The sequence below is a fragment of the Acomys russatus genome, chromosome 29 (assembly GCF_903995435.1).
Source record: "Acomys russatus chromosome 29, mAcoRus1.1, whole genome shotgun sequence".
In the NCBI taxonomy this organism is placed as follows: Eukaryota; Metazoa; Chordata; class Mammalia; order Rodentia; family Muridae; genus Acomys; species Acomys russatus.
Genome location: NC_067165.1, coordinates 1,504,254 through 1,531,797, shown reverse-complemented (window position 1 = coordinate 1,531,797; position 27,544 = coordinate 1,504,254). Strand labels below are relative to the sequence as shown.

The 27,544-nt window shown below is 42.5% G+C and overlaps 1 protein-coding gene across 14 annotated transcripts in view; it reads right to left on the bottom strand.

The window, feature by feature from the left end:
* Positions 1-1,035: 1,035 nt before the first annotated feature.
* Sgip1 (SH3GL interacting endocytic adaptor 1) overlaps positions 1,036-27,544 on the bottom strand; it is a 197,780-nt gene continuing 171,271 nt past the window's right edge. For all 14 annotated transcript variants that reach the window (XM_051170991.1, XM_051170977.1, XM_051170980.1 and 11 more), the window contains 7 exons: positions 13,477-13,588; positions 8,920-9,075; positions 7,696-7,828; positions 5,603-5,805; positions 4,056-4,120; positions 3,397-3,561; positions 1,036-1,924 (listed from right to left, as the gene is read on the bottom strand). In XM_051170991.1, the coding sequence (XP_051026948.1) occupies positions 1,902-1,924; positions 3,397-3,561; positions 4,056-4,120; positions 5,603-5,805; positions 7,696-7,828; positions 8,920-9,075; positions 13,477-13,588 (857 nt within the window). In that variant the 3' untranslated portion in view covers positions 1,036-1,901. The remainder of the gene's footprint in view (positions 1,925-3,396; positions 3,562-4,055; positions 4,121-5,602; positions 5,806-7,695; positions 7,829-8,919; positions 9,076-13,476; positions 13,589-27,544) is intronic.

The following is a 27,544-nucleotide window of genomic DNA, read 5'->3' as shown; positions in this document are numbered from 1 at the left end:
CACGGGCCTCTTTTAAATAGATGAATTGTTCCCAGGTAAAACAGATGGTCTTGGACATTCTTTTGGTAGCAAGCCTTGATTGAAGAAAACAGATTAATCTACAAAGCTCGCTAGAAACAACTGTTAATCACAATCTCACTGTTGAAGTAAGATTTTAAAAAATTTTAATTTGAGTCGGATGTAGTGGTGCACACCTTTAATCCCAGCACTTGGGAGGCAGAGGCAGAGGCAGGTAGATCTCTGTGAGTTCGAGACCAGCCTGGTCTACAAAGAGAGTTCCAGAACAGCCAGGGCTGTTACACAGAGAAAATCTGTGTATAAAAAATTAATTTGATTCTAAAGTTGAAAGGAGCTGAAGTCTCCATTTGAATGGACACAAAATGAAATTCAGCAGTGAGTGGTGAGCGGTGGACAGTGGGCGGTGGGCGGTGGGCGGTGAGCGGTGAGCGCCCCACCTTAGTTACACTTATCTAATCAAATGACCTGGGACAGGACCTGCTGTCTGTCTAAAACAATCCATGGCTTACCAGAAGAAGTAATCTTTAGATCTTACACACACTGCTCTGACTCCTCTGCTGTGGGGCAGACAACGCCCCACCCCGCCCCTGCCCCAGAACTGTGCCATTTACTGAACTTCAGGGCCACTGCCCTGACCCCTGCTTTCAATTCCCCAACAACAGCAAAGATTCACAGTGGTATACAGTGAATCTTAAAAATCATCGAAAAATACTCACAGGACAACAAGGTGAATAGAATTTCATTTATAAAGCTTATTTCTTCCTTCCCCAAAGATGTAAGTGATAAGTTTAAAATTCTCCTTTTGGATTGAAGAGGGAACTAATTTCCCCCTCTATGGTTCTTTACTCTTTGTGTTTTGATTCTTGTGAGTAAAGAAGAAATGAGGTACCCCTGGCTACTGAAGGGAGGCCCCTCTGTTCTGAGCAATCGTGAAAAAGTTTTAACCAGTTCAGCCACAGAAAGTCTTGAAACTTAAAAAAAAAAAAAAAAAAAAAAAAAATCATGTTGGCTTTAATCTGATGACTCAGCAATCTCCACATTTGTTAAACTGCGAAGAAGGGGACTAGGGTCAGGTAAGACTTCAGCATCCTCTTCACTCCTGGATATAATTTAATATACTTCAACTTTAAATATGAATTGATTTTTCCCTTTTTACACAAGTTATAAAAATAAGAGGCCCTGTTTACACAGTTTGCATTTTTATGAAATTTGCAGTTTGAAAAAAAAGCTTTTTAAAAAGTGGCAATTAATGCTTCTCTTTGAATATGCTGTAACTTTAGAATTTTGTTTTTTGTTTTTTTTTTTCTGAAATAGTTTCTGAATTTAACCCACTAACCTGAAGCTAGAAGTTTTCTTTAGCACTAGAAGAAAACATAATAAGGAGTGAAGAAAAGTCAGGGTTGGTTGGTTGGTTTGTTTCTGGTTCCATTTAAGGTTCCTGATGTGTGCACCCCCTTTATGGTAGCTATCAACATTATATTTAAATTTTATATATTGACAAAATGCACTGCATCTCTGTAAGCATTGTGCCATTCAACAGGACTACTTTTAAATATACATACCACAGTTTAAATTACATCTGTTTCAGGAATGAAAAATGCTAAAACTCAAGTGTCTAACTGCCTTACTGGAATGAAGGTACAGTTTACAAATACAATAATTACATTTTAAAACCATTAACAATATTACACCTAGAAGTAAATACTGTAGGACTGATCGTCATAGAACTGCCTGTGGGGAGTCTCTGCTGAAAGCCAGGACCTTCCAGCTGACGGACCCCAAGGACGGACATCGGTTTGTTCTCAGCAAGCCAGATTAAACCATGTCTCTCACGGGACAGTTCTCCAGGACACGGATCTTCCGAATCCTTGTATGACATTTTGTTAGTTATCTGCCAAGTATTTTCCTGCAAAACAAAAACCACAGATCAACGTGTTATCTGCAAGTTCGATGGAGCCTCTGTTGCTCCCGCCCTAGCCCTAGGAGCCAACCACTGCGTGCTCGGGGTGCCACGCTCCTAGGAAGTGATGGCCTTTTCAGGTTTCTCAGTTCCCCGTATCCATAGTCCTCATTTTTACTCCTGTAGACACATGGTTTGCAGAGCAATCTGGATCCTGCCCAGGTGGGTCAAGGATCTGTACCTTACCTGAATATGAGAAGCGGTTCATACTTATTTAGGGCTTAGTTCATTTGAGAGTGGAAGGGATACAACTAATAATTACATCAGAGCAGCAGGCATAAAAACCAGGACTCAGAGAAGGAGAAAGGAGGAGAGAGTTCGCTTCACATGTGTAAGGCTCTTGGCTTACCCCAGCGAGCCACTCACAAGAGTAATCACCTTAGCCACTCACAAGAGTAATCACCTTATCAGCAGGGATGCCCTGCCCTCCATAAAAGCTCTATTGTTTGTGCTACACCCAGTTCCTGGGCAAAACTACTCTCTCTCTCTCTCTCTCTCTCTCTCTCTCTCTCTCTCTCTCTCTCTATCTATCTATCTTCTACAGAGAGAGAGAGAGAGAGAGAGAGAGAGAGAGAGAGAGAGAGAGAGAGAGAATGATCTAAACACAACTTGTGGGAGCTGGTTCTCTTCTTCCATCATGTTGCAAGGAGTCAAACTTGGGTTACCAGGCTTGGTGACAAGCACCTTTATTCACTGATCCACCCCTGACCAGCTCAAAATTACACATAGTCTCACTTTTAAAGAAATTATTGTATGTTTATACAGTGTGTGTGTGTGTGTGCCAGCACATGTGTGGAGATCAGAGGACAACTGTTCTAAGTTGGTTTTCTCCTTCCACCTTTAAGTGGATTCTTAGGACCTAATCCAGGTTTCCAGGTTCATGCGGCAAATGTCTTTAACCTGCTGGGCCCAACTGGCCACAGATACTTTAATGGTTGCTTTTAAAGTAAAAAAGGAGATCTTCCCAGGTCTTATTTTAGCCTGACAATTCTAAATTTTGAGAAGTTCAGTTCATGAGAGAAAACCTTCCCAGGAATCTAATGCTCCCATGCCTGAGGCACGTCACACATTTTTATGCTCTTTCTCCTGTTTCAAAAAGACGTTTTCAAGTCGAACCCAAGTGTGTCAGTCTTGTTTGGCAACACAGCAGCAGGGCTTATCCGACTGACTTCAATATACAGATCAACCAGGTGGGGAGCTGGGGAAGACAGCCCAGTCCAACATAGGAAATAGATCCAGCCGAAGCAGACAGAGTCGTCCCCGCTTGAGTCGCCAGCTCATTTGTACTTCATTCAAATACCGGTTTGCTTTCTAATGGGATGTGGGGATAGGAATGAGGAGGCAGAATAGGATGAGAAATCACACCCAGTTAGGGCTCGACACCACCTCTGCCAACGAAACTAACGCTACCCATTTACCTGCAGCAAACCTCTTCTTGATGAGTGAAAACCGGTACCCTGCTCCAACGAGCTCAATGTCACAGCCAGATAGGGTGCTCCCTTCGCTCGTGAACTGCACCACCAACGGGGAAGGTTTGCTTGGGCCTTCGGATAATTGAAATCTCGCCAGTAAAGAACCTACGCCTTTAAAAGAAGAGCATTACTGCAAGACGGCAGATGGCAGCATCCTGCACGTAACTTTGAAATCACGTTTGACATGAACCGTGCAAAGCTGGGCTGCCTAGGAAACAGTGTATTCTTCACTTATAACGTGGTGGTCAGTGAACATTCTTGAGAAGCTGGCCGAACTATGTCAGCAGAATGGGGCTCTGCAGTTTGCAGCATGCCGCAAGGACAGCTACATTATTTTCAACCCGTGACTAACATGAGAGGAGAAAAGACATCTACATGGAATGTGGCACAGGGTGGACGCATGCCTCCTGAAGGACGGTCCATGGGAAGGGAGGGCTTGGTGGGAGGAAGGAGGAAGGTCCACTAAGAGCCACTTGCCTTTAGGGATGCTAATAACTAGACAAAGCCCAATGAAACATTCCTCTTGCGTCTAGGGCTACAATGGATTTGGGTTCATAGTTGGCCAACACCTGTAAGTCTCAGACTTCAGCCCGTGATTACATTACCTCCATTTTCTGACTTCTGGGAGATATCAGGGATCTTCCATAATATTCTTTGTTGTTCGGCATTCCTAAAAATAAATCAGAGAGCTTCTTCACATGCAAAGGATTTGTTCAATAGATGCCACCTTTCCAGGTAATGCTAATTAAAACAAAATGGGTCTCACATGTTTAGCTCTGCCTAACTGTATTTGTACCCCTACACACATAAATGTTCTTCCTTTTCCTTATTCTGACCAGCTGCAGCAATGTGAGATAAACAGTCAGAGGGTAATACAGTGCTTAAAACACAGCAACCCAGAAGACGGATGGGAGGTATCTGTTAGCCGTGTGGTATAGGTAATTTCCATTGCAACTGCTGGCTAGCTAATATTAACTTTATTTTATTTTTTAAAAAGATTTTTAAATTTTATGTATATGAATGCTCTATTTGCATGTACACTTATGTGACAGAAGAGGGCATCAGATCCCATTATAGATGGTTGTGAGCCATAATGTGGCTGCTGGGACTTGAACTCAGGACCTCTGGAAGAGCAGCCAGTGCTCTTTTTTTAAAAAATTTTATTTATTTTTATTTTATGTGCATTGTATGTCTACGGGTGTCAGATTTTGGAGTTACAGACAGTTGTGAGCTGCCATGTGGGTGCTGGGAACTGAACCGGGGTCCTCTGGGAGAACAGTCAGTGCTCCCAACAGCTGAGCCTTCTCTCCAGCCCTTAGCAGCAGTCAGTGCTCTTAACTGCTGAGCCATCTCTCCACCCCTCATATTAGTGTTAAAGGAACATTCTACATGTTGCTGGCACTTTTAGAAAAACTAACGCAGCCCCTCCCTACATTACAGATGATTCTGGCACTCGGCATTGCCTAGTCCTGTCTGATCCCACCAGTAGGCCTTTCTGCAGTTTGGTGGCTCAGTGAAACATTGCATTCCCCAGACTCACCCTCAGGCCCTAGCTCCAAGGAAGGTTCAGGTATAGCAGGTTGTGGGTGGGTGGGTGGGGTGGTGAGGGAGTGGGGGGGGGGGGATTGGAGGGAGTCGGGGCAGGGAGAGCTGGAGGGGTTGTTGATAAACCTTTCTGTTGTTTCTCTAGCCAGTTGCTGGGGTGGAAGGAAATACAAGGTCCAGCCTGGGCCCCAGTTTGTGAGTGTTGAGAAAGAGTTAGGCCTGTAGTTGTTTTCTGATCCTGGAATCAACTGTCAGGAGCTAAAACCAACTTGACTCCCCTGGTGGGCTAACTCCTTTCCTCTCCCAGGCTCTGCGTGGGCTGCATGGTGCATTCTGCGACGCGCTGGGAAGCACTCCCTTTCAGCTGAGATCCAGGTAAAAAGCCACCTGCTTGGGGCTCCTGCCCATAGCTAAGCATTGGGTGCTCCAGGTTCAAGAAAACCTTTCCTGCTTAGCAGATCTGTAGTGGTTTTCTATTTCCATCCCACGCCCTCCCCGCCACAGGCTTCTGAGGTCTCTTCCCACAGTAAAGCCTGGTGCTGAAGAGTCTGCAATCTCTTTACACACATGGAGCTCCTTCAGGGAGCAGGGGAAGGGAACTTTTTACCAGACTGCTGGAGGAAGTACAGCCTGGAGCTTGGTCACTCCTCCGTCTATGGGGACCAGGAACTGCACGTTGTTAAGGGCCACTGCGGTGGTCATGGCATCCGTGTTGTACTTATAATCTATGCGTAGGTCAGTGCTCGCAGGCTCACATCGCCAGTTCACCGCCAAGTTCAGAGGTGTGGACTGAATGCCCTGGGCAGACACCTTGCGGAATGACAGGAGAGAGAAGGTGTAAATCTCAAGTGTTAATCTAAAACCAAGCCAGAGGCTGTGATTGGCTCCCACTCGACTGGGTTTGTAAATCCAATCATGACAGTGTTTTGTGCTTTCATAAGTGCATTCCCAGGGAAAAGCTGGTCTAGGTGCCAGATGGGAGTGCTGTGTCCTGAGGTAATTGTTACAATTAAATACACAAGGTCAGCTGTGGGAATCCCTTCAGCAAGTTAGAGTCCACAGTGCGTTTTCTGTACTTGGGAGGTGGGATAGCATAGCGGTTAGAAGCTGAGGCCATGAGATTGGATAGTCTTGGGTGTGAGTTCGGATCTTTCCATTTAACACCAAGCTGATTGATCCTGGACAAGCCACCGAACCCACCCAGCCTCAGTTATTTTCTCATTTATCAAATGGGAATTATGACAAACACTATAATTCACAGGTTGTCAGGACGGTCTGAGGAGAAACAGCGCAATGTCTAGCACTCAGCATGTTAACTATTACTATTTATGCCATGTTTGCTCTTTGTGACAAACCAATGAAGCCGTTAATCCTGGACACTGTCATCCTTCCTTTGAGGTTTGTCAACATAATGACCTGAACCCAGGTCCTCTGCTTGGAAGAACCAAGGTCTATGCAGTCTAGTTAGAGCCAACGGTGAGGGAGCCAGAACAAGAAAAAGTCAGGTTTGAATAATCAAATATTGCCTTAAGGCAGTGACGTCTGTTTGAACTCCTGGTGTGTAGCACAGAATTCACCCTCTCACTCCCTTAGCACCGACTGATTGCTAATAATTCTTTGGCTAGGGGTTAAACCTCGTGGGCTCCTTCATCACTGCATTATTTTTGAGCATAAATTTCATCAGAACTGGGGCTGGAGAGATGGCTCAGAGGTTAAGAGCACTGACTGCTCTTCCAGAGGTCCTGAGTTCAATTCTTAGCACCCACATGGTGGCTCGCAACCATCTATAATGTGATCTGATGCCCTCTTCTGGCCTGCAAGTGTACATGCAGGCAGAGCACTGTATATATAATAATAAATAAATAATAAATAGCCTATTTCATGAGGCTACCATACTAGAAAAAAAATCCAGGTTACTTGTACTCAATTACATACAGTTAAAAGCATTAGAATATTTATGCTGTAATCATGATTGTGCTGATCTAACTTATCCATATCTATAATCTATTTTAAATATATTTATTTATTCGTGTGTGCATGTGAGTGTGCCCCTGTGTGAGCTGCAGGGACCGACAGAGGCCAGAAGATGGCCTTGGATCCCCTGAAACTTGGGTACGGGCCACTGTAAAGTTGTGAGGTGCCATGTGGGGCCTGGAAACCGAAGCCATGTTCTCCACAAGAGCAGTTAAGTGCTTTCAATAGCTCTTAACTGCTGACCTATTTTTCTAGTCCCAACATTTATAATCTTTTTAAAAAAAGATTTATTTATTTATTATGTACACAGTGTTTCACCTGCATGTCATAAAAGGGCATCAGATTACATTACAGATGGTTGTGAGGCACCATGTGGTTGCTGGGAACTGAACTCAGGACCTTTGGAAGAACAGCCAGTGCTTTTAACCTCTGAGCCATCTCTCCAGCCCCAACAGTTAGAATCTTAATTAAGTGTGCATGTGTGTTTTCAACTTCATTTTTTGGGGCATGTTTCTATAATAAATAAAACACCTCACTTTGCATTTAAGATTATGATTAATATTCTCCTCACTAGTTCCTATATGGCTCTTTAAGGCTTTAGTGGTTTTTATAACACAGCATCTCAATAATAGTAAAAATAAATGTTACTTTTATGCAATATTAGGCACTTTAGAGTATAAGTTTGTAATGTAAAACAAGATGACCCCGACCATACGATAGACTTACCTGATATTTGAGCATGTCCACATTGTAATATGTAGCCTGGGGTTTTTGTTCAGAGACCTTTTTTAGGTGAGTCATCAAATTTGGCATGTTTACCCAGAATTCCTTGGTATTGGCATCATTTTGTGTATTATCACTAGTAAGATGGAAAGAAAATCAAAGACTGAGCGACATCTCATTGCCACCATCACTTGCATAAGACACGTCTTAGCAGATAGTCTCTGGTTTCTGCATCTGCCTTTGACAGTCTCCACACGGAAGCATACAACCGGGTGCTTTGAAGCAGTAACTGTTTCCTCACCCATACTTAGTAGCTCTCCCTATATTATCTTTCTTTGACCTAAACTTATCAGTCAGTGCAATTAAGGGGGAGTGAAATGATTTTCCTTTGGACTGATTTAACACTAGTAGTTCTCAGAAACTAGTTGAGAGACTCGGTGATACACACTTGCAATCCTAGCATTGTGTAGGCTGAGGCAAGAAGATCGCAAGTTTGAGGCCAGCCTCGGGTACACAGCGAGTCCTTACCTTAAAATGAAAAAAGAAAAAAAAAAAGTGAAGACTTTGCCTAACTGAGAAGGATGCAGCTAACATCACCATCCGTGCTCCTTTGCCAGAAGTCATGATTTCATCCAACAACATCTAAATCAGTGGTTCTCAGCATTCTTAACACTGCAACCCTTTAACACAGTTCCTCGTGCTGTGGTGACCTCAACCATAAATTTATTTTCATTGCTAATTCATAACTGCAACTTTGCTACTATGGTGAGGACTAAATAAAAAAAAACTCCGCTTAGCAAACAAAATGGCCGTGGGCTTTAATGGTGGTAATATCAGTAGTGGGGCATCTCAGAGTACAGACTTGGCTCTCTAGAGGACCTTAGTGTCCCTGGCAGCTGGTGCTCAGCAGCCTGTTCAGTGGCCAGCCAGGCTCCATGCCCTCTGGATTGTGCTGTCTCATGGGAACAGCGTGGTGAATGGACAAACAAGTAGATAGGCCATTTTAAATAAAAACCCAAATGCATACGGAACTACACATTCACACAGCATCACACAGCAAACTTGACTGCCTGTACACACCCGCGTGTCTGGGTGTCGGATCTTATGTGCATATCTGCACAGAGGTGAATCAGCCATAGTGCTTTTCACGCAAGGGAGCATTGCTTATGGAGACACACGGTGCCAGGCAAAGCATCTCTTTAAGACTGTGTACAGAATCATATTTACCAGCAGAGAAGTTGGGGGTTCGGCAGGACGTGCTCTAACCTGCTGGAATTTACCACCCGAAAAGTCAGAGCAGCTGGGGATGGGTTGTTGGCAAAGTGTCTGGTGATGCCAGCAGGAAAGGACAACACCATTTCTCCTGTAATCTTAACAATGCACCTGGAACAGCGAACACAGAGCAGAGACAGGGTCAGTGTGCTGGGCTGCAGAGCAGTGGTGCAAAAGGAAAGGTCTGAGTGACAACATAACACACCCACAGAGTTAAACAAAAACAGCCACAACTACGCTCCTAACTACCAAGTCATTTCTGGCTTACCTGAGAACTCGAGAACTGATTAAAAAAAAAAAAAAAAAAAAAAGAGCCCTAGTTGTCAGAAAATATAAAATTTGCTTCTAAAATGGGTGGCAGCGTCAAGAACTTTAAGTTTGAACTTATCTTTAGAAGATTTGGCTAGCTGTCTTGGGGAGTAATATATATTCCTTTAAAAAAAAATGTCACAAGCAAAGAGAAAACAAATGGCCTCACGGCATTTTTATTGTGTGTGGGTGCATGCGCACGCATCCGTGGCAGTCAGAAGACACCCTGGTGGAGTGGCTTCCCCTTCCACCATGTGGGTTCTACAGATGGGCAATGGCCTTTACCAGTTATGCCATCTCGCTGGCCCCAAAGAGGCTGGCTACTTTGTTGAACATGTTTTGGGTTGTAGAAGACCAGCACAGAACTACTGGCTGGCTTCACAAATCGAATCATTTAGTGTTGTGCATTTTGTGTATCTGGAGATTATGAATTGCACATTATCGTCATATGTACTCCAAGGTAAAGTTCTTAATCCTACTTTATTAGTTCTTCAGTCCATTTGCCTATTTTGTCACAATTAAAATTAGACTTAGAAATTTAAACACGGTAAGAGGATAGTCTGAAAGGAAGAATGATCATTGTAAAAGGCTTCCTGGAGATGATAAGGCATAGTCATTGATATGAAATCAATACCCAACCAAGCCCCATGTTTCCATTGGCCCCCAACATTTCTTCCTGCCTTTCTGTAATCCGTCTGGTCCAGCTCTATACTTGCGGATACTAGGTGCCTGCTATGTGCTTTTATCACTCTGTATTACTCTGCACTCTGCAGACTGCAATCTAGCAGACTGTGCTTGAGGGTGGGCTCGGAGGAACTATCTTCTTAGTTTCTTAGAGGAACTATCTTCAGATTTGCTTGTGTGGTTCTTTTTTATCAGTAGTTCATTTTTTTTCTTGGATATATCATGTTTTAAAAAGAACAAATCAATTCACCCGTGGAAGAAGATTAGAGTTCATTCCAGTTTTCATCTGTTAACAAAGGTTTCGTCAAGGTACACAGAGGCTTTTGTGTGGGCGTGGCTCTTTTCGCTTTTCTTGCTAACTAGGAGGGATCACTGGGGCGTGGGTTGGGAATACCTTTAACTTTTTTTGCTGGCTCTGTACAAGTTTACTGAATATTTTAGGATATGATTTGTATAATAATAAATCAACATAGTATGATCAAAAGTCTTATCTCATGACTAAAGGCACCTGACGATCCTACAGAGGACCTTTAATTTTTAATGAACTGGACCAACTGTTTTTGTTTGTTTCTTTGTCCTGCCCCCTCTCTGTGTTTCTTCTTTCTTTCCCTCCTTTCTTCCCTCTCTCTGTCCTTTCTTCTTTTATCCAAAGTGTTTTCTAAAAGGGAAAATAGAACCATAGCTCAGCATTTCCATGTACTCACTGGCCTTAGTGTAAAATCTGTCTTCACTCCAACTACCTGATAACTAGTAAGATCAAATTGTAACTTGACTTTAAAGAATGTCTAAGAATCTTAAAGTCTCTTTAAAAACTTAATCAGTTACTAATTACATATGTGTGTGCATGTGTGTGTGTGTGTGTGTGTGTGTGTGTGTGTGTGTGTGTGTTTGAATCCTCGAGTGCTCACACTATAGAGCATACATGCAGGTTAGAGGCAACTTGCAGGAGTTGGTTCTGTCCTTTCACTGCATGGTTTTCTGGGTATGCTCAGGTTTGGCGAAGGTGTTTTTCCTGCTGAGACATCTTGCTGGCCTCTCAGATCCTTCTCATGTGCCGATGCATCACTAGTTAGATACACTGAAGATGGGTCTCGGTGGAGCCAAATTGTTAAGTCATATTTGTGTTCTCTTGTTGAGGTCCATGTTATTTTCTTTCAACTATTCCAGGTAGATCTCATTAGTCAGGCATCTGCTTTGCAGTCTTTCCCCAGGTCTGGGATTTGATTTCCTTCCCCCCCCACACACCCCCACCAAGAGCACTTGGAAGAGCAAGAAGGTTGTAACTTGCACTTCCCTTTTAAGTGTGAAAGAATTCAGGAATTCTTTCAATGTTCTAACTCAGAAGGTTTTGCTAGACCCACGACAAAAAGAATATCTCCTGAGCTTTCTTCTCATTTTCAATGCTTACTTTGTCTTTATAAAACATTTTAGTGAGTTCTTGTATGAGTAAAATGCAAACAGTTGGTTTCTGTTTTTCCTTTATGTCCTAAATTTTCTTCTTTCTTCTTCTTCCCACACTCCACACTTCCATTTGTTGAGAAAGGTCTATTTTTTTTTCTCTATTGAATTACCTTGGAAGGTGTGTTTATAGTTGTTTAATCTAGATTTGGGTCGATTTCTGGATTCACTATCTTGTTCCATTGGGATATTTTAGCTTTTTTGAAGCACATTCTCTTGTTTAGTATAGCTTTATGATACCTTTGAAATCACATTATATTTGTATTCCAACTTTGTTTTTTAAAAATATAGTTTTAGAGTTTATGTATGCATGCATGTATGTATTTGTCTATTTATTTTATGTATATGAGTGCTTTACTTGCATGTATGGCTATGTACTATGCACACGCCTGGTGCCTTCTGAGGGCAGAAGAGGGCATCAGGTCCACTAGAGCTGGGGTTATGAGTGGCTGCGAGTCACCATGTGAGCACTCGGAACAGAATTTGAATTCTCTGCAAGAGCAACAAATGCTCTTAGCTGATGAGCACTCCACACACCCCCACTTTGTTTTTTTCAAAGTTGTTTCAGGAATGGGTTCTTTGTATTTTCAAATGGAATATAGGATCAAAGTATCAATTTCAGCACAATCTTAATTTAAAAACATTCTTTACTACTTACTTGGGGAGAATTAGAATTAAAAGCATTTTTCTCTATACTCACTAATGAAAATTTAACATCTTGTAATTATAGATTACTAAATTTCATGTTTGTTTGATCTGGCTTTCTTTCTATAGGAAAATATTTTTGACATGTCAATATGTTATATAAATCTGCACTATAAAATTTAAAATAATGAGAAATGAAAATAGAAACAAAACTTTGAATAAAGCCCAAAGCCATGTACATCCTCCTGAATGAAGCATTTGCAAAGAGTGAAGAAATTTCCAAGTCAAGTGGCATGTGACTTATAAGCCGGCTTGCCCTTCTCTCTTGCCACAGGCAGCAGTGAATGCTTTACCTGGGCTACTGAATCCGCAGCCAATTCTAGTGTGTGGCTGTGAGAACCTGAGTTATGAGAAGGCATGTGTCCCACGCAACCGGGCAGCACTGGTGACACTGACTCTTCAGGAATGTGCTCACGAACTTGAGTGGCCTAGTTAATCAACCTGCTCTGGCTTATATACTATTAAAAACAAATCTTTCCCTCATCACTCAGTTCAAAAGACTGTGTCTGAAGCCTTCCTTACTGGCCTCACCATTCACCCTCCTTACTTCACCCTCCCCTTCTAGGCCACACGCATGGACGGACAACAGATCTGGTGATTGGGCAGGACGCTTTGCGGCTGGAAGAGTATTAGTAGGGCTAGACTCTTTGAAATAGTGTTTCAGGAGGGGAAAGAGGACTCAGAACTTGGCCATGTGAATTCCCACTTGAAAGGTGTTCCTCCAATTATATTTAGTTCCCACTGCCTAATAAAATTTGTCCTGTCGTCCGTAAGCACATCTATTGCTTCTCGGTCCTCTTGTCCCAGGTTGTAAGATTTTTTTTTTTAAGCCCTGTTATTGTGAGTGAAAACAAACAAACAATCAGAAGTTAAGAGCAGTGCATCTGTCACATAGGTTTCCGCTTGTTTATTGATGGAACTCAGGTCCAGAATTAAACTAATGACACACTTGGCAGTAATCTGCTGCAAGTGTTTGGTGTGCAGGACGGCTTAGTAGTTCCTGCTAACAGTCTGGAATCAGGATTACATTTGTTCCAGAGTGTTGAGAGCTGCATGTGCACACATAAGATATGGCTCATGGCTTTAATGCCAGTGCATGGGAGGTAGAGGCAGACAGATCTCTGTGAGTTCAAAGCCAGACTGCTCTAAATAGCTAGCTGCAGACGGGCCAGGGCTACATAGTGGGACTTTTTTTTTTTTTTAAAGGATATACAATATAATTTCTGAGAAGTTTTAGAATTTATGAGCTCTTTCTCAGAAGCGTTTACAGTGTCCTCCACCCTACCCCACCCCATCCCACCCCCACACTAGATAAAACAGGGTTCAAGAAGGCAGTAGGCCTTATCCCGGGCTTACTTGCTTGGATCTGCTCCTTTGAAGTAGGCATTGACAGTTTCCGTGAACGCTGCTGCCACTGGGAGGGTGTCCTGGGCCCCCATTGTTAGGGGACTGGGTCCCCTGGAAGAACCTGTGTGAGATGAAATACTTCCATTTATTTGAGGCTTATGTAAAAGGCACGAATACATGGAACTAGAGGTCACTAAAGGATTTGGGGGGGGGCAGGTGCTCTTACTAACAACGTGATTACACAGTAGCTGGGTTCGACTTAGAGCACAAGTATTTAAGAGGAAATATTTGGCTGGTTAATAGACACACATACTTGACGTTGGTTCAGTTATTTCACTACAGAAGAAAATCCAAGCAAAAAACAATGTCACAGGGGTTTATAAGCATTCTGCATAAAGCAGGAGGCAGTGTTTGCATGACAGTTTGTGCGGCAGGTGGTTAACAGAGGTGTTAGTTTCCTATTTCCCATTAGAACACCCCACCAACCAAGTGCTCAGACTGAAAACTGCGTTCCTTCATTCGGGAGAGATAGTCCAGTGGGGCTACATAGCTTCCAGCCCTTGTCTGCGTTATTTTCATCTTTAAAAGCTCAGCTGCTCTCAGATTCAATGAGGCCAAGCTCCTTGCCTGAAACATATGGCACCAAAGGGTACACGTTGGTGTGGCACACACACAAGGACACGCCACTCACACCCTTGGCTATATCAGCGTCTGTGTATTCATCGCCTGCTGTGTGTGGTGCTTTGCTCCACTTCCCCTTAGCCTGTGAGATAGGCAGGGGAAAGTCACATTTTATAGAAGAGGAAGAGGACGTTTCAAAAGCCTCGTCAGAGATGATGCTATTTACTATTGAAGCAGTAAAACAAAATCCAAATCTAGGTTTGCTTTCGAGTAGCTTGTATTTCTACCACCATACTGCACTGTTTATCAATAGGAAACATTTAATTAGAATAAGAAACATTTGCTGTGATGAGTAGCTTTAAAAGCATCAAGCTTAGTTTGCTGCCTTTAGTCCTAGGTACTGAACAGTATTCCGTGCTACAAGCTCACTGTTTCACCTTTCTGCCAAAGGTGTTTAGTCCTCTTCTCTTTTGGCATTTGCCACAGGCATTGGCACAAATCCATCCTTTACATATCTTCAACTCGATCTTTCTTGCTCGTTCTAGCTCATGACAATCCTCCCTCCTCCACTATTTTCCTATCTTCGTTCAGCTCTTAGTATCTTGTACTGGGAAGGAGGCCATCGAGTTAACACTTATTTGTTAGTGTCGTGTCTCAGGCTCTAGTGTAGATACTGAAGATGCTCAAGTTAACCATGGCCTTTGTTCCCTGGAGTTCTCGCTACGGTCGCCATGGTGACCGTAGTCATTCTCCGTGTGGTCCTCGCCGGTCTCATACTCAGCAGCAGCGTCCTCATCGCCTTTATCATTCACACCAGCACCTCCCTCCAGTATTTACTATGCGCCTTATGTAAGTAAAAAACATGCTAATCATTTAGCAGACCACCCATATATTGCAGGCACGGCTCCCAGCCTGCAGCGCGGCCAGGAGATGGTGAAACCCCTAGGATATAGAGGTCACATGGAAGGTATGTAAGTCCTTGGCAGTATATCGTTGGAGGAGATATTGAGACTCTAACCCTTTCCTGTATAAGTTTTTGCTCTTGGCCAGCATGAGGTGAGCATGCCTCCTTCATCACGTATTGCTGACATTATATACTGTACCACCATAGGCCTAGAGCACAGGGCCAAGGAATTGTCATCCCACATAAACCTTCCTTCCTTTTAGGTTGACTATCTTTAAATTAAAAATACTTTATTTCATGTGCATTGGCGTTTTGCCTGCATGTCTATGTTAAGGGTGTTGGATCCCCTGGAACTGGAGTTATAGACAGTTGTGAGCTGCCTTATGAGTGCTGGGAATGGAACCCGGGTCCTCTGGAATAGCAGCCAGTGACATCTCTCTGGTCCCTAAGTTGAATATCTTAAACGTTTTGTCACAATAACAGTAAACCAATTATACAGGACTAAAGCTCAAAGAGTTTCTACAACTTACATAGCCTTGTCTAGCTGGTATGCGAACATTTAAAGACTGGTACTGAAGCATGTGTGAATTCAAAATTTAGGTTCTGAGAACTATATATTATTTTGCCATCTAAGTGGGTAATTATAGGGTCATTTGGGGTCAGAAAACTATTGCAGTCAGCGGAGTGTGTATGCCTTGGACCTTGCCGACTTCCTCAAACAGAACCAAGGACTTGACAGCCTTTCCTCAAGAGCACGTGCAGCCATCCATTGCTGGATCTGAGACAGGTGGTGTTTACATACATTTATAGATAACAAAGGAAGGATAAATGGAAGAAATGATTTTGTAATAGCGTTGCTCAATTCATTTGCTTCCTCATTAGTTCAGATGTTTATAGAGTAATAAGTCCTGGAAGAGAGTGGCTTCCCTAGCAGATGGCAATGGGGGGGGGGGCAGACTGGAGAGGGGCGAGGTTGCTAGCTGTTATCGTTATGGCAAGATCATGCTTTCAGTGTTGTTGGAACCTGGGAATTTGGTGAGTTAGTAAAGTAAATCTATAACCAAATAGAATAATTCAACAAATGTTTTAAAATTTTGGTGTAAGAAAAAGACAAAAAACAAAAACAAAAACAAAACAAACCACACCCAAATGAATGGTTAGGAATTAAGTAATGGAGAGTTTTATACAAACATTTTGGGAATTTTATCTTTATAAGTGAAAATGCACACTAAAATAATTCTCTTGGGCTAGAGAGATGGCTTGGTGGTTAAGAACACTGACTGTTCTTCCAAAGGACCCAGGTTCAATTCCCAGCACTCATATGGCAGCTCACAACTGTCTGTAACCCCAAGATCTGACATCCTCACACCAACGCACACAAATTTAAATAAAATATTAAAAAAAAAAATTCTCTTTTGAGAATCTGTATGAAAATCTCTTGAGGTGCTTCAGAGCACAGTGTACATACATACAATTTGAAGTAGGGTTATTGATTCTTTGAGGGATTCGGCGTTCCTGGAACTGAGATTAGAGCACTCCCCTAGAAAATGAGGTATTTGATGTGGGGCCTTGGGGAGGTGCTCTATATTGAGATCACGTTAGCTGTAGTGTAGTGCATAATTTAAGGAGGGAGGTAATTATGTGCAGGAGGAAACTTGTTTCAAACTGTGTGTATGTGTGTGTGTGTGTGTGTGTGTGTGTGTGTGTGTGTGCTTGCCTTGCTGTGCGTGTAGAGACTAAAGGTTGACATCACAGTCTTCTTCACTCACTTTTCTGCCTCACTTTCTGAGAAAGGGATTCCTCACAGCCTGGAGGTCACTGTTTCCACTAAATTATAGGCTTACTGAGGTGCTCAAGAATTTTTAAAAAAAGTTTGAGATTCTGAGCTGAAACTGATGATAAAGATAGCAAAAACAAATAAGAAATTCCTATATGCTAAGATTGACAAACTGCCAAACACTCTTGGCATCATGGCGTGTTTCCATACTCCCAGCATGCAGGAGGCTGAAACGGGAGGATGACAAGCTGTGGGCAGCCTGGGCGACACACTGAGTCGGCCTGAAGGTCTAAAACAAAACAAAAACTTTGAAACAAGTTAAACAATTGTAGATTTGGGGGAAAAAACCTAGCTCGGTAGATGAGTATGTGGAAAAAATAAACCTCACTGGGGGGTTTAGTTGGATGTCCCTCTGTTTCTGAGTCTGGGCTATATCAATGCATGTTGTTAATGTGGGGGCGTCACTGTCTTTTGTCTAGTGTGTGCTTTGTGCTATAGTTCATGAGAAGACACCAGGAAGGCTTCAGCAGTTAGACCAAACTCTCGACCGTGATGGTGGAAAGGCTCTAACGCAGTTCTATCTCCCAGCTCCTCTCACGGCCCCCTACAGTCTTGTTCTCATGCTATGTCCAGTTTTTTGACACTGTAATCATCCCTAAGGATTTGATCAATAAAGCCACAAAGGCAGGATCAAATATAAGATAAATATTTACAGAGAACCCCTTTACATTAAAAGATGTACAATTGCCAATTCTAAATCCTTTACAGGCTTGTACTTTGCAATGAATAGAGAATTTTGTATTTTATTATTTTACATTTTTTGGTCATCACAATCTCCTCTACATATCATTTCTAATAGTTACTTATTATGCCATAAACCGTTCCAAAATATTAGGTAATTTCTAGGTCTTAATCTAAATTTATCTATCTATTGTTTAATCTTTTTCCTTTGCATTATTTCCTGAGGATAAAATAATTTATTCTTATAGAGTTGTACAGTCAAACTAAATGTAGACCATTTTTAATTACGAAGAGTGCCAGCTTTTATCACATGGAGGCTGTGCTTAATGTGGCTAGCTGTAAGTGATTCTTCTGTTTTCCCCATACCAATGATGGTGAGAAAGCCAAAGTTATGGGCTGAGAGAATTAAGAAAAGCTTTACAACTTAAAAAATATCTAAACTGGTATTGTCCTATGACTCAAGGGACCAAAAAATTTTTAAAGATTTATTTATTCATTATGTATACAGTATTCTGCCTGCATGTGTGCTTGCACACCGGAAGGCACCAAATCTCATTATTGATGGTTGTGAGCCAACGTGTGGTTGCTGGGAATTGAACTCAGGACCTTTGAAAGAAGAGACAGTGCTCTTAACCTCTGAGCCATGGCTCGAGCCCTTAAGATGACAAATCTGCAAGAAAATAGTGTTGACAAGTCTGTTACCTCTACTTCTCTAAGGAACAGTGTGCTCTTAGCTTTTGGTCCTATGCTTTGGGGTGGTTTGCATGTATTTAAGGTTGTTACCATGAAAGCTAACAGAGAACGGATGCTCTGAAATAGTGTCACTTCACTGGAGGGTTTAGTGTCTGTCATACATCCAGAGACTCTGCTGTGTACAAGATAGTGGAGGGGACACAAGTATATCAAGACATAAACAAATGAAAAATGAGGTGTTTGTGCATGCAATGAGGGCATAAACAGTGGTCCATGGCAGATGCTTAGTTGAACACAAGGTGAACCACCAAGTGAGGGGGTGTGACCACAACACTAACAAAGGAAGCCTGGGCTCCACAGTCATATCCACCCAGGTAGGAAGTCTTGGCTTCCACTAGGGACACAGTATTTGATTTCACTGTGACTCAGTTTCCTCATCTTCAAAACAGCATCAGTGAAAACAGCACACTGACCATTTGCGCTACCCACTGGAGGCAGCATTTTTGAAATCCTTACTGCAGCACTGTGCTTTTGCTGCCATGGTTTTGTCATGGTGAACATTGGTAAGATGATAGAAGTACAGCTCAGTCTTTGAATTAGAATAGACTTTTAGGTAGAAGTCAAGGGGAGGCTTGAGGATTTCGGTACAAAGGTTTTTGGAGATTCCTTTCATCCCTCAACTGGTTTTCTTGACTGTTTTTATGCATCCATGTATAACTTGGCATTATCGGTAGGTGCCTAGTGTATTGCTTTACATTGCAAAGTAAAGCATTTGTATCATGCAAAGTATTTGTATCATGATAGGATATACAAGTTGTTTGAAATCCTGTTTCTTTTATTAAATTAAACAGAATATAATGTTTATAATGAATGAAAGAACCTTTCATTCAAATGTGAGTTTCTGAATCCATTAGGCATTGTGCTAGGGACTGAGAGATACACAGGGACGCGAGACGCATGGCCCTCCCTTCATGCAGCTTACAGGAGATGGGAGTGGAACTTCAGCGAAGAAGGGCATGAAATTACTACAATGATTATATTGCTCTTAGCTCACAAAAGATTCGAGGTAGGTGTGGTATTTATTATTGTAGCTCTTATTTCTGCTCTTCAATAACTCCCAACTCCAAATGACGATATAAATTTATGTTGCTTATATGCTTTGAAGGGGGTAAACAGTCTTAAGTGTAGTTACTGACTGAGATGGGGTGAAATTTAGCCCAGGTGGGTAGGCCTCAAGGTGGCTGATGTGAAGGACCAATTCAGATAATTACCCTTCAAGATCCCATCTCTGGAGTATCTATGATTACAGGTTGTGTGCCACAGGCCCCACCCTATATAGGCTGTGCAGGGGATCAAAACCAGAGCTGGCTCTCTACTCTTCAACCATATTGCTGGCTAATGCTCTACTCTTAACCTCACAAGACATTTGCAGGATAAGTATCATTCTTTTATAAGGGATAAAACAGGTTCTAAGTCCTTCTTTGTTTCTTTCTTTCTTTCTTTCCTTCCTTTTTTTCTTAGAAACAACTTTATTATCCATAAAATAGAATGTCTTAAATCACTAGCTTCACTTTCATTATTGAGAATATACAAATTTAATTTCATATGAATTGATTAACATGTTTGCTTAGATAATGTGATAAAATTTTAATTGTTTAAAATACGATTAAATTAGTTACACATTTTATAATTTTAATTTGGTCATTTCTGGTAATTATTTTCATTAAAAATAATTTCTTAGTAATTAATATTTTTATCTTGTAACTTTGCTGAACATATTATTAGTTCCAGAGATTTAAGGGGAAAATGGGAGAGAGGGAGGAATGGGAGGATACAAGGGATGGGATAAACATTGAGATGTAATAAGAATAAATTAATAAAAAAAAAGTATACAAGAGAAAAAAAAAGGTAGAAGTCAAATTTTCACTGTTTCAGGATGGCATGTCAACAGGTATAACTCTACATGAACCTTCCTTCCTTTCTTTCCTTCCTTCCTTCTTTTCCTTCCTTCCTTCCTTCCTTCCTTCCTTCCTTCCTTCCTTGTTTTTCCCCTGAGACATTGTTTCTCTGTGTAGCCTTGACTGTCCTGGACTCACTTTGTAGATCAGGCTGGCCTCGAACTCACAGTGGTCTGCCTGCCTCTGCCTCCCGAGTGCTGGGATTAAAGGCGTGCACTACCACGACTCCCCGGCCTGTTCTAAGTCTGTCAATGGCATCAGGACAAACATTCAGCAAGGAAAAAGGGTGGAGCTGGGAGGCAGATCTGCCTGGATGTCATGTCCTTCTTTCATCGTGCCATGAGCACTTAACTCGGATTGGGAAAGCGTCTGATGTGGCATCTGAGGACGTCTCTGTGCTATCCCTAGAAGGGCCGACTGGGCCAATTAGCAGCAATTCCTGGGTTCTATGACAACGACTAGTTGTTACATCACGCCTGCTGCAGGCTGAAGGCAGATGATTCTTATACCTAGCTAGGGGAAAACTGGGAATAGCCTAACATATGAAAGAAAAAGAAAGACTCAGCAGCGAACAGGAGGAGACAAGTACATAAGGTTTAAGGTTACAGACTCCACAGTGTTGGAAAAAGGCAGCAACCTAAACAAACACTAATAAGGGACAAGTGCGGGTACATCAAATGCCCTGAAACCACTAAAGCGAGTGTGTATGTTGCTGGAGAGACAGCAAGGGGGTGATATCAGAACTTGTCCGCTTAGATTATAGTTTCTCCAAAATGGAAGAAAGACACGGAGAGAAAGACTGACAGAGGAGACTCAGATTGCAGAGTGCTGGGCTCTTTGAGTAACATGCAGTGGGCAGTAGGATTCTGGGCTAAGTCAGGAGGGTGAGGAAGAAGCTCTGATGCAGACTCTGAAGACGGAGTGAGCCTGGGAAGGGAGCATCCGTAGCAAACCAGACCACAGGGCCTGTCGCTGTCACTAATGAAAGCTAACTCAAAAGCTGGGCGTGGTAGCTCATGCCTTTAATCCCAGCACTCAGGAGGCAGAGGCAGGTGGCTCGCTGTGAGTTCGAGGCCAGCCTGGTCTACAAAGCGAGTCCAGGACAGCCAAGATAACATAGAGAAACCCTGTCTCAAAAAACCAAGCCCCCCCCAAAGCTAACTCAGGGACAGTTTGTGCTTCCTTTCTCTCTTTTTTTTTAAATCAAGTGCCAAAAGAAAGTTAAGAATCAAGAGTTTTTATAGAGCCATTTCTTGCCTCCATTTGGAGGGGGGTTAAGACACCAGTGGGGAGGGAAAGCCACACCCAGGCCTCATCAGGAGGAGCCACATCTCTGTTCTGATTGTGAGATACATTTATCTTTCTAAAAATTGTGCCAGGTTTTGCCTAGTTACTTTGTGTTTACTTTTAAAATTGTTGTTTCCTCACCTTCTTAAATAAGACATGATACTTGGTATGCTTCTCTTTTTGTAATGAGATATTAACATTTGTGTGGGAAAAGGGTTAGATTTACATGTGGGTGTACATGGACGTACTCAGGAACTGTAACTGATTTTAAGGCTACTGAGAGGTTTACAGAGGAATTGCATGTTCAACTTGGATTAAAATTTATGTAAGATTACCCTCAATATAAAAAAAAAAAAACAGCCCTGGAAACATTTCAACAGGACATGTCTCGTAATTGATATCAAAACAAAAGCCACACCTGTGCACAGGGCACTTGTCACCACTATTTTTGCCTGCAAGTGGGGATGTACCCTCAGGGATAATATTTCCCTTCCTGTGTCTGACTGACTTTTAATACATCAGAACTTCATTTCCTTTGAAAACATTTGGAAAAGAAAAAAAGTTATGCTTTGACGCAGTAAGAATGTGAAAATTTAGGCTATGCAGAAGACTGTCTCGTATATATGGCTGTATACCTTCTTTGGAATCTAAATTCCACAGTTTTAAAAGCTGGGGCAAATAGGTTGATTCATGGGCATTATGGAACAATACTGAAAACAGTAACTTTATTAAACTGTATTAAAACAGTAGCTTTCAAAAACTCCTGGCTGATTTTCAGGGAAGCTGTTTGGATTGCAGAAACTTTGAAATAAAACTTGGAAAAATGAATACAGCCAAAATTCTGGAGTGTTTTTTTTTATATATGCTGTAAAATTAAGCTATGGATGCATAAAGGCATGCAAAGTCAAGATTATAAATATTTTTTAACAAAACCAAACCACTGGGTTAATAAGCAAATGTTGGTGCCAGTCAAGATTCAGATATCTGAGGCTTATATTTGCTTTCTGGTGGGTGTGTGGAAGACAAGTGGCTTAGATATTGTCTGCCGCTGTTGGTTGGTGAACAAATTCCTATCTATATGTAAGCTTAATCTGCATTTCAAAATCTGTTAAACCAGTGTGGCATCAAGTAAATAAGGAAATGCATCACTGGACTCATCACTGGACTGGTTTGTGTGTGTGTGTGTGTGTGTGTGTGTGTGTGTGTGTGATCTTCTCCCGAGTCTCTGCATCTCTTCCTATCACTAGCATACCTCCCCGACTAAATTCTGTCACGTCTCCTTTCTAGGGTAGCTAGAGTTCATAAAGGAGGCTTTTCTTTTCTTTTTCCTTTTTCCTTTTGTAGTGCTAGGATTCACTCATGCTAGAAATGTAGTCAGCTGCTGAGGCCTACCCTTAGCCCTTAAAAGACGATTTTGTTATGGAAATATGCAACCTAAGATTGTGGCCAGTTTTTCCCAAAACACTCATAGCAAAAATAAAAGCTACCGAGATCATTAGCCAGCCACCGTCTGATGCAGGCTCAGAACCACTGCTTTCGTTCCCTGCATTTTCTTTTGGGGAGGTTTGAAATTACTTGTCAAATCTGCTAAATGCCATGGTTTACAAACGGATGAGACAGAAACAGTTTTCTTGCAAGGTCTCCCAGCAGCCTCAGCACAAAAGCGCACCACCAGCTAAACTACTAGTCTCAAGTCAGCTTTAAGGATCCTCTCTGGTGGAGGTGGGTGCAGAGGGGAGTGGCACTATGTGTCCAGTCGTCCTCTTGCTCCATAAGCACCAAAGGGGAAAAAAAAAATGCTTGTTCATAGAAGGGAAAGTCAGGCAGCAGCTGGGGCCAATCACGTGGGATGGCTTATGTAGAAGCCTGAGATGCTAGAACATTCTCAAGAGCAAGCGAAATTGACACAGAGACCGCCATGTCACAAGGCCGGGATATAAGACTTTTGAGAGTGGTAGTAAAGGCTGGGATTTACTGAAGGCCTTGCATCCACGGTGAGCCCATGGCTGGGATTTACTGAAGGCCTTGCATCCGTAGTGAGCCCATGGCTGGGATTTACTGAAGGCCTTGCATCCACGGTGAGCCCATGGCTGGGCTTGCATTCTGACCATGGTGTCATAAGAAAGATAATATTATTATTCAGTTTCCAGAGAGCAAGAATGCAAGACTTAGGTTATAATACATTGTGCTTAGGATGTACCTCTGACCCCAAATGTTTATTACAGAGCCTAAACAGTATGGTACAAAACACACACACACACACACACACACACACAAACACACACACACACACACACACACACACACACACACACACACAGCCCTCCCTCTTTCAGATATAAAGTACATGTTTCACTTCTTTTTTACATATGTATATATAGATGCATAAATATGTATTACAAAGCTCAGTGATACAAATTAATGGGGCTTTCTTTCTAATATCTAAGATAAAATCAGCTTACAGTTACAGTAACATACACATATAGCCTGTGACCACATATCAGACTGCTGCTAACACAGCAACAAGTAATAGTATTCAGAGAAGCCTTCGTAGACTTAAATCACTATTGCCTCCATTGCCCTCTTCGGTTAGTGGAGAGCACAGGATAGGACACTGATGGATGTCTCCAGAGCACTCTGTCTCCTTAATATTCTTTACATGGTGATGCCACTCTTCATTTGATGTCTGGCTTCTATGCACTGTGAGTGCATGGGCATTCCCTCTTTACTGAGTGCTGGATCCCAGTAGCTTTCAGGTGTCTGTGTGCATAGCGGGTACTCGGTAGATAATAAGCCAAGGCTGAATGAGCACAGCTGTAATAATGTTGATATAATAATAATGTAATAATGGTGCAAAGCACCAAAGCCAAGTTCTACAGATGTGATCATTGTCCTCCCTGCCAGATGCCCACCTAGTACAGTTAGTAAACGTGAAAGACAGTAGATACACTTCCGTTAGAATTTTGGGAACCCTCACAAAGAATCCTTTTACAAGATATAACTGGAGCAAGCTAGCAGGCATTTGCATGCTGAATCTACCTTAAGGAGGTATGCTAGTTAAATTCTGTACGACTGGCTGTCCAATTCCTTCAGCATCACTCATAGGCCCCTAAGATTAACTGAAGTTAGTTAGTTTGTTTTTGTTTTGCGCAAGAGCTCCTGATACATGGAAAACAAAAATGAAGTATTATATAAGATAAACACACAATTTGATACTCAATTATTCTTAAAGTTTCTGTGAATCATTTTTTTTATTTGATGTCGGCAAAGAAATACACATATTCCTTCAGTCTCTTGTGCAGCTTAGAGTGTTCGTGTGCGAGAGTCAGAAGGGAGAAGCAGCAGGAATAAAGTGCTCCTATGTAACAGAAAAGGATACACACTCAGGAGAGTGCTGAAGTGCTGACGGGCAGCAGGAGAGAAGGGAAGGAAACAGCCCATAATTTAACTTGTACTTGCAGGGACAGCCATGAAGCTGGCGGTGCTCTCCTTGAGCTGTCCTCTCCAGTGGTCAGGCTGTTACACGTAGAACAGCCCTGGCTTTGGACACTGCCCCAGGCGTGGGCAAACATCACAGAGAAGACAGCGAGACATCCAGGGCATTAGTAGTTTCTACAAAAACATAACTCTTGAACGGCTCTTTCAAAATTAATCAAATTATTATTATTTTTTTTTTTTTAAAAAAAGCACAGTGGAACTTCTCTAAACCTTTCCTGTCTGTGGCGCCGGAGCCCTTCACTCTCTGCAGACTGCTCCCAGTCTTTTACAGCCCCATTTCCTCTTGGACTTATCCTCAATGGGTGCTGCATGGTCCGTATTCCTGATTGTATCACTGTGGTTGATTTCTTCCTCCTGATTAACAACGGACTCTGGGTCTTTCATCCAAGTACTAACCAGGCAGGAGCCCACTTAGCTTCTGAGAACAAATGACACTTGGCAGGGCTGGGGTGTGTGGCTGTCGTCAATGGCTCCTTATCTGAAGGTGGACTCAGCCTTCCCTCTTTTCTCCCATACCATTAGGAATGGAATGTTGCTACTCCAATCATGCTTTTCGGATTGTGATGGTAGCATTAGGTCAGTCCATTCTCGTCGCCTGGACTGTCCACCTAACCTCTGCCTGACTCTAAGCCTAAATGTCAAAGGTGCTATGCCACTTGCTTTCCTCAAAAGATCCTTAAAATTCACCGTGTGCAGGGATTGTACCTCAGATTCTTCTTCCAAGCAGCTAACACACTTCAGAATACGGTCTTGAATTACTCGGCCCATCATCTCCTCAAACATCCGTCACTTGCCCAGGGTTTAGCATTGCTGAATACAAGCCATGTGTTTCTCATCTCAGCTCTGCGCAGGGTCCTCGCTCAGACCAGGGAGGGCACTTGGCTTTCTGAATCCTGGTTCTCTAACCAGGACTTGCTGGGGCAAGTCCCTTGTCCTCGAAGATGTCCCAGATTTCTCTCAGTTAACGCCTTGTGCTTCTCTACAGCTGTGCCACTCTCCGCTGGTTCTGCTAAAACCTGCCTTATGAGAAGGGCTACATTCCTGGTGTTTGCGCAGTTCTAGAAGGCAGGCGCCATTTTGTTTGATCTTCATATTTCCAACACGGAGACTTTTAGCCAAGAAGAGTCACAGGAGAGGGAAGGGACAGGCGAGTGGATCTTCTTTAGCATCTCAGGCCTATTAACCATAGGCTCTTCCCTTCTCCTTGGCCTAGGGAAGGGGTGAACTCATGTTTCAGGTTGTCTCCATGAAGCAGCCCTTCTTCTAGGGCTTATAGGTTTGTGCGCTCCCTGATCTACAGCTGACTCTGCACCCCGGCAAGTGTGATGTGCACTGGGGGGTGGTGGTGGTGGTGGAGGGGGGTGGGGTTCATCTCTCCTGTGAGTGGTGGAAGTTTCCATATTCAGGAAAGCCGAAGGTCTCTTGCTTTGGGCATATCTTTTCTATTTATTTACTTGTTTAATGTATGAGTGCTCTATCTGCATGAACTCCTGCAGGCTGTAAGAGGGCATCAGATCTCATTATAGATGGTTGTGAGCCATCATGTGCTTGCTGGGAATTGAACTCAGGACCTTTGGAAGAGCAGACTGTGCTCTTAACCTCTGAGCCATCTCTCCAGCCCCAGCTTTGGGCATATTTTCAACCTGCTGGATTACACTCAGTTTCTTTTGAGTGCGATACAGCTCAGGGACCATCATGGTCCTACAAAGGGGGAAATGCACCACAGGGCTGATTCTGATGGAGACACAAGAGGATGCTGGCTTAGCAACCAATAGGGAGCTAACAGGTCATCAGAGAGAAGGAAAATACCAGACTCTAGAAAACATGGTGTCTGAGGTCAGCACCTTCTGGTAGTCACTTCTCTTAATTATTTCTTGACTCAATCTGAACACAACTTCAAAGTCCAAATAATTAAAAAACAAAACCAAACCCTTCCAGGCGGTGCAATACTTTAATAAATGATTGCTTTTGTTGGGTTTTCTTCATTGTCCTGCTGCATGGCTCTCATCCTTCACGCTTTGAAGTTTACAAAACAAAGACCAAGTGTCAGTAAACCCTCAAGGTCTTGTGGGGCCCAACAGAGACTTAGGTAACAATAATCCCTATGAACGGATCTAATCACTGACTTTGTGTCATCTCAAAGAAGTTCCCCAAATTCCTGTGCCTCTGAGACAACACTGCTTGACACATGAATTAGTATGAGCGACACTTTAGGAGGTGGTATGTGCAACCGGAGCTGCGGTATTGGAGGGTTAGCTCAGACGTGAACTGCGGCATGGGGTTATCCATGAAATCTTGCAGATTAGATAGTACCTAGATATGCTAAAACAATAATAATTAATAATAATAATAACAACAACGATACTAAGTGATTCACTATTTCACTATCCAGGTATGTCCTACCTGGCAATACACTTGGTACAGAAGCTATCAATTAAAGAAGAAGAAGAAGAAGAAGAAGAAGAAGAAGAAGAAAGAAGAAGAAGAAGAAGAAGAAGACGAAGACGACGAAGAAAAAGAAGAAAAGAAGAAGAAGAAGAAAAAAGAAGAAGAAGAAGAAGAAAAAGAAGAAGAAGAAGAAGAAGGAGAAGAAGAAGA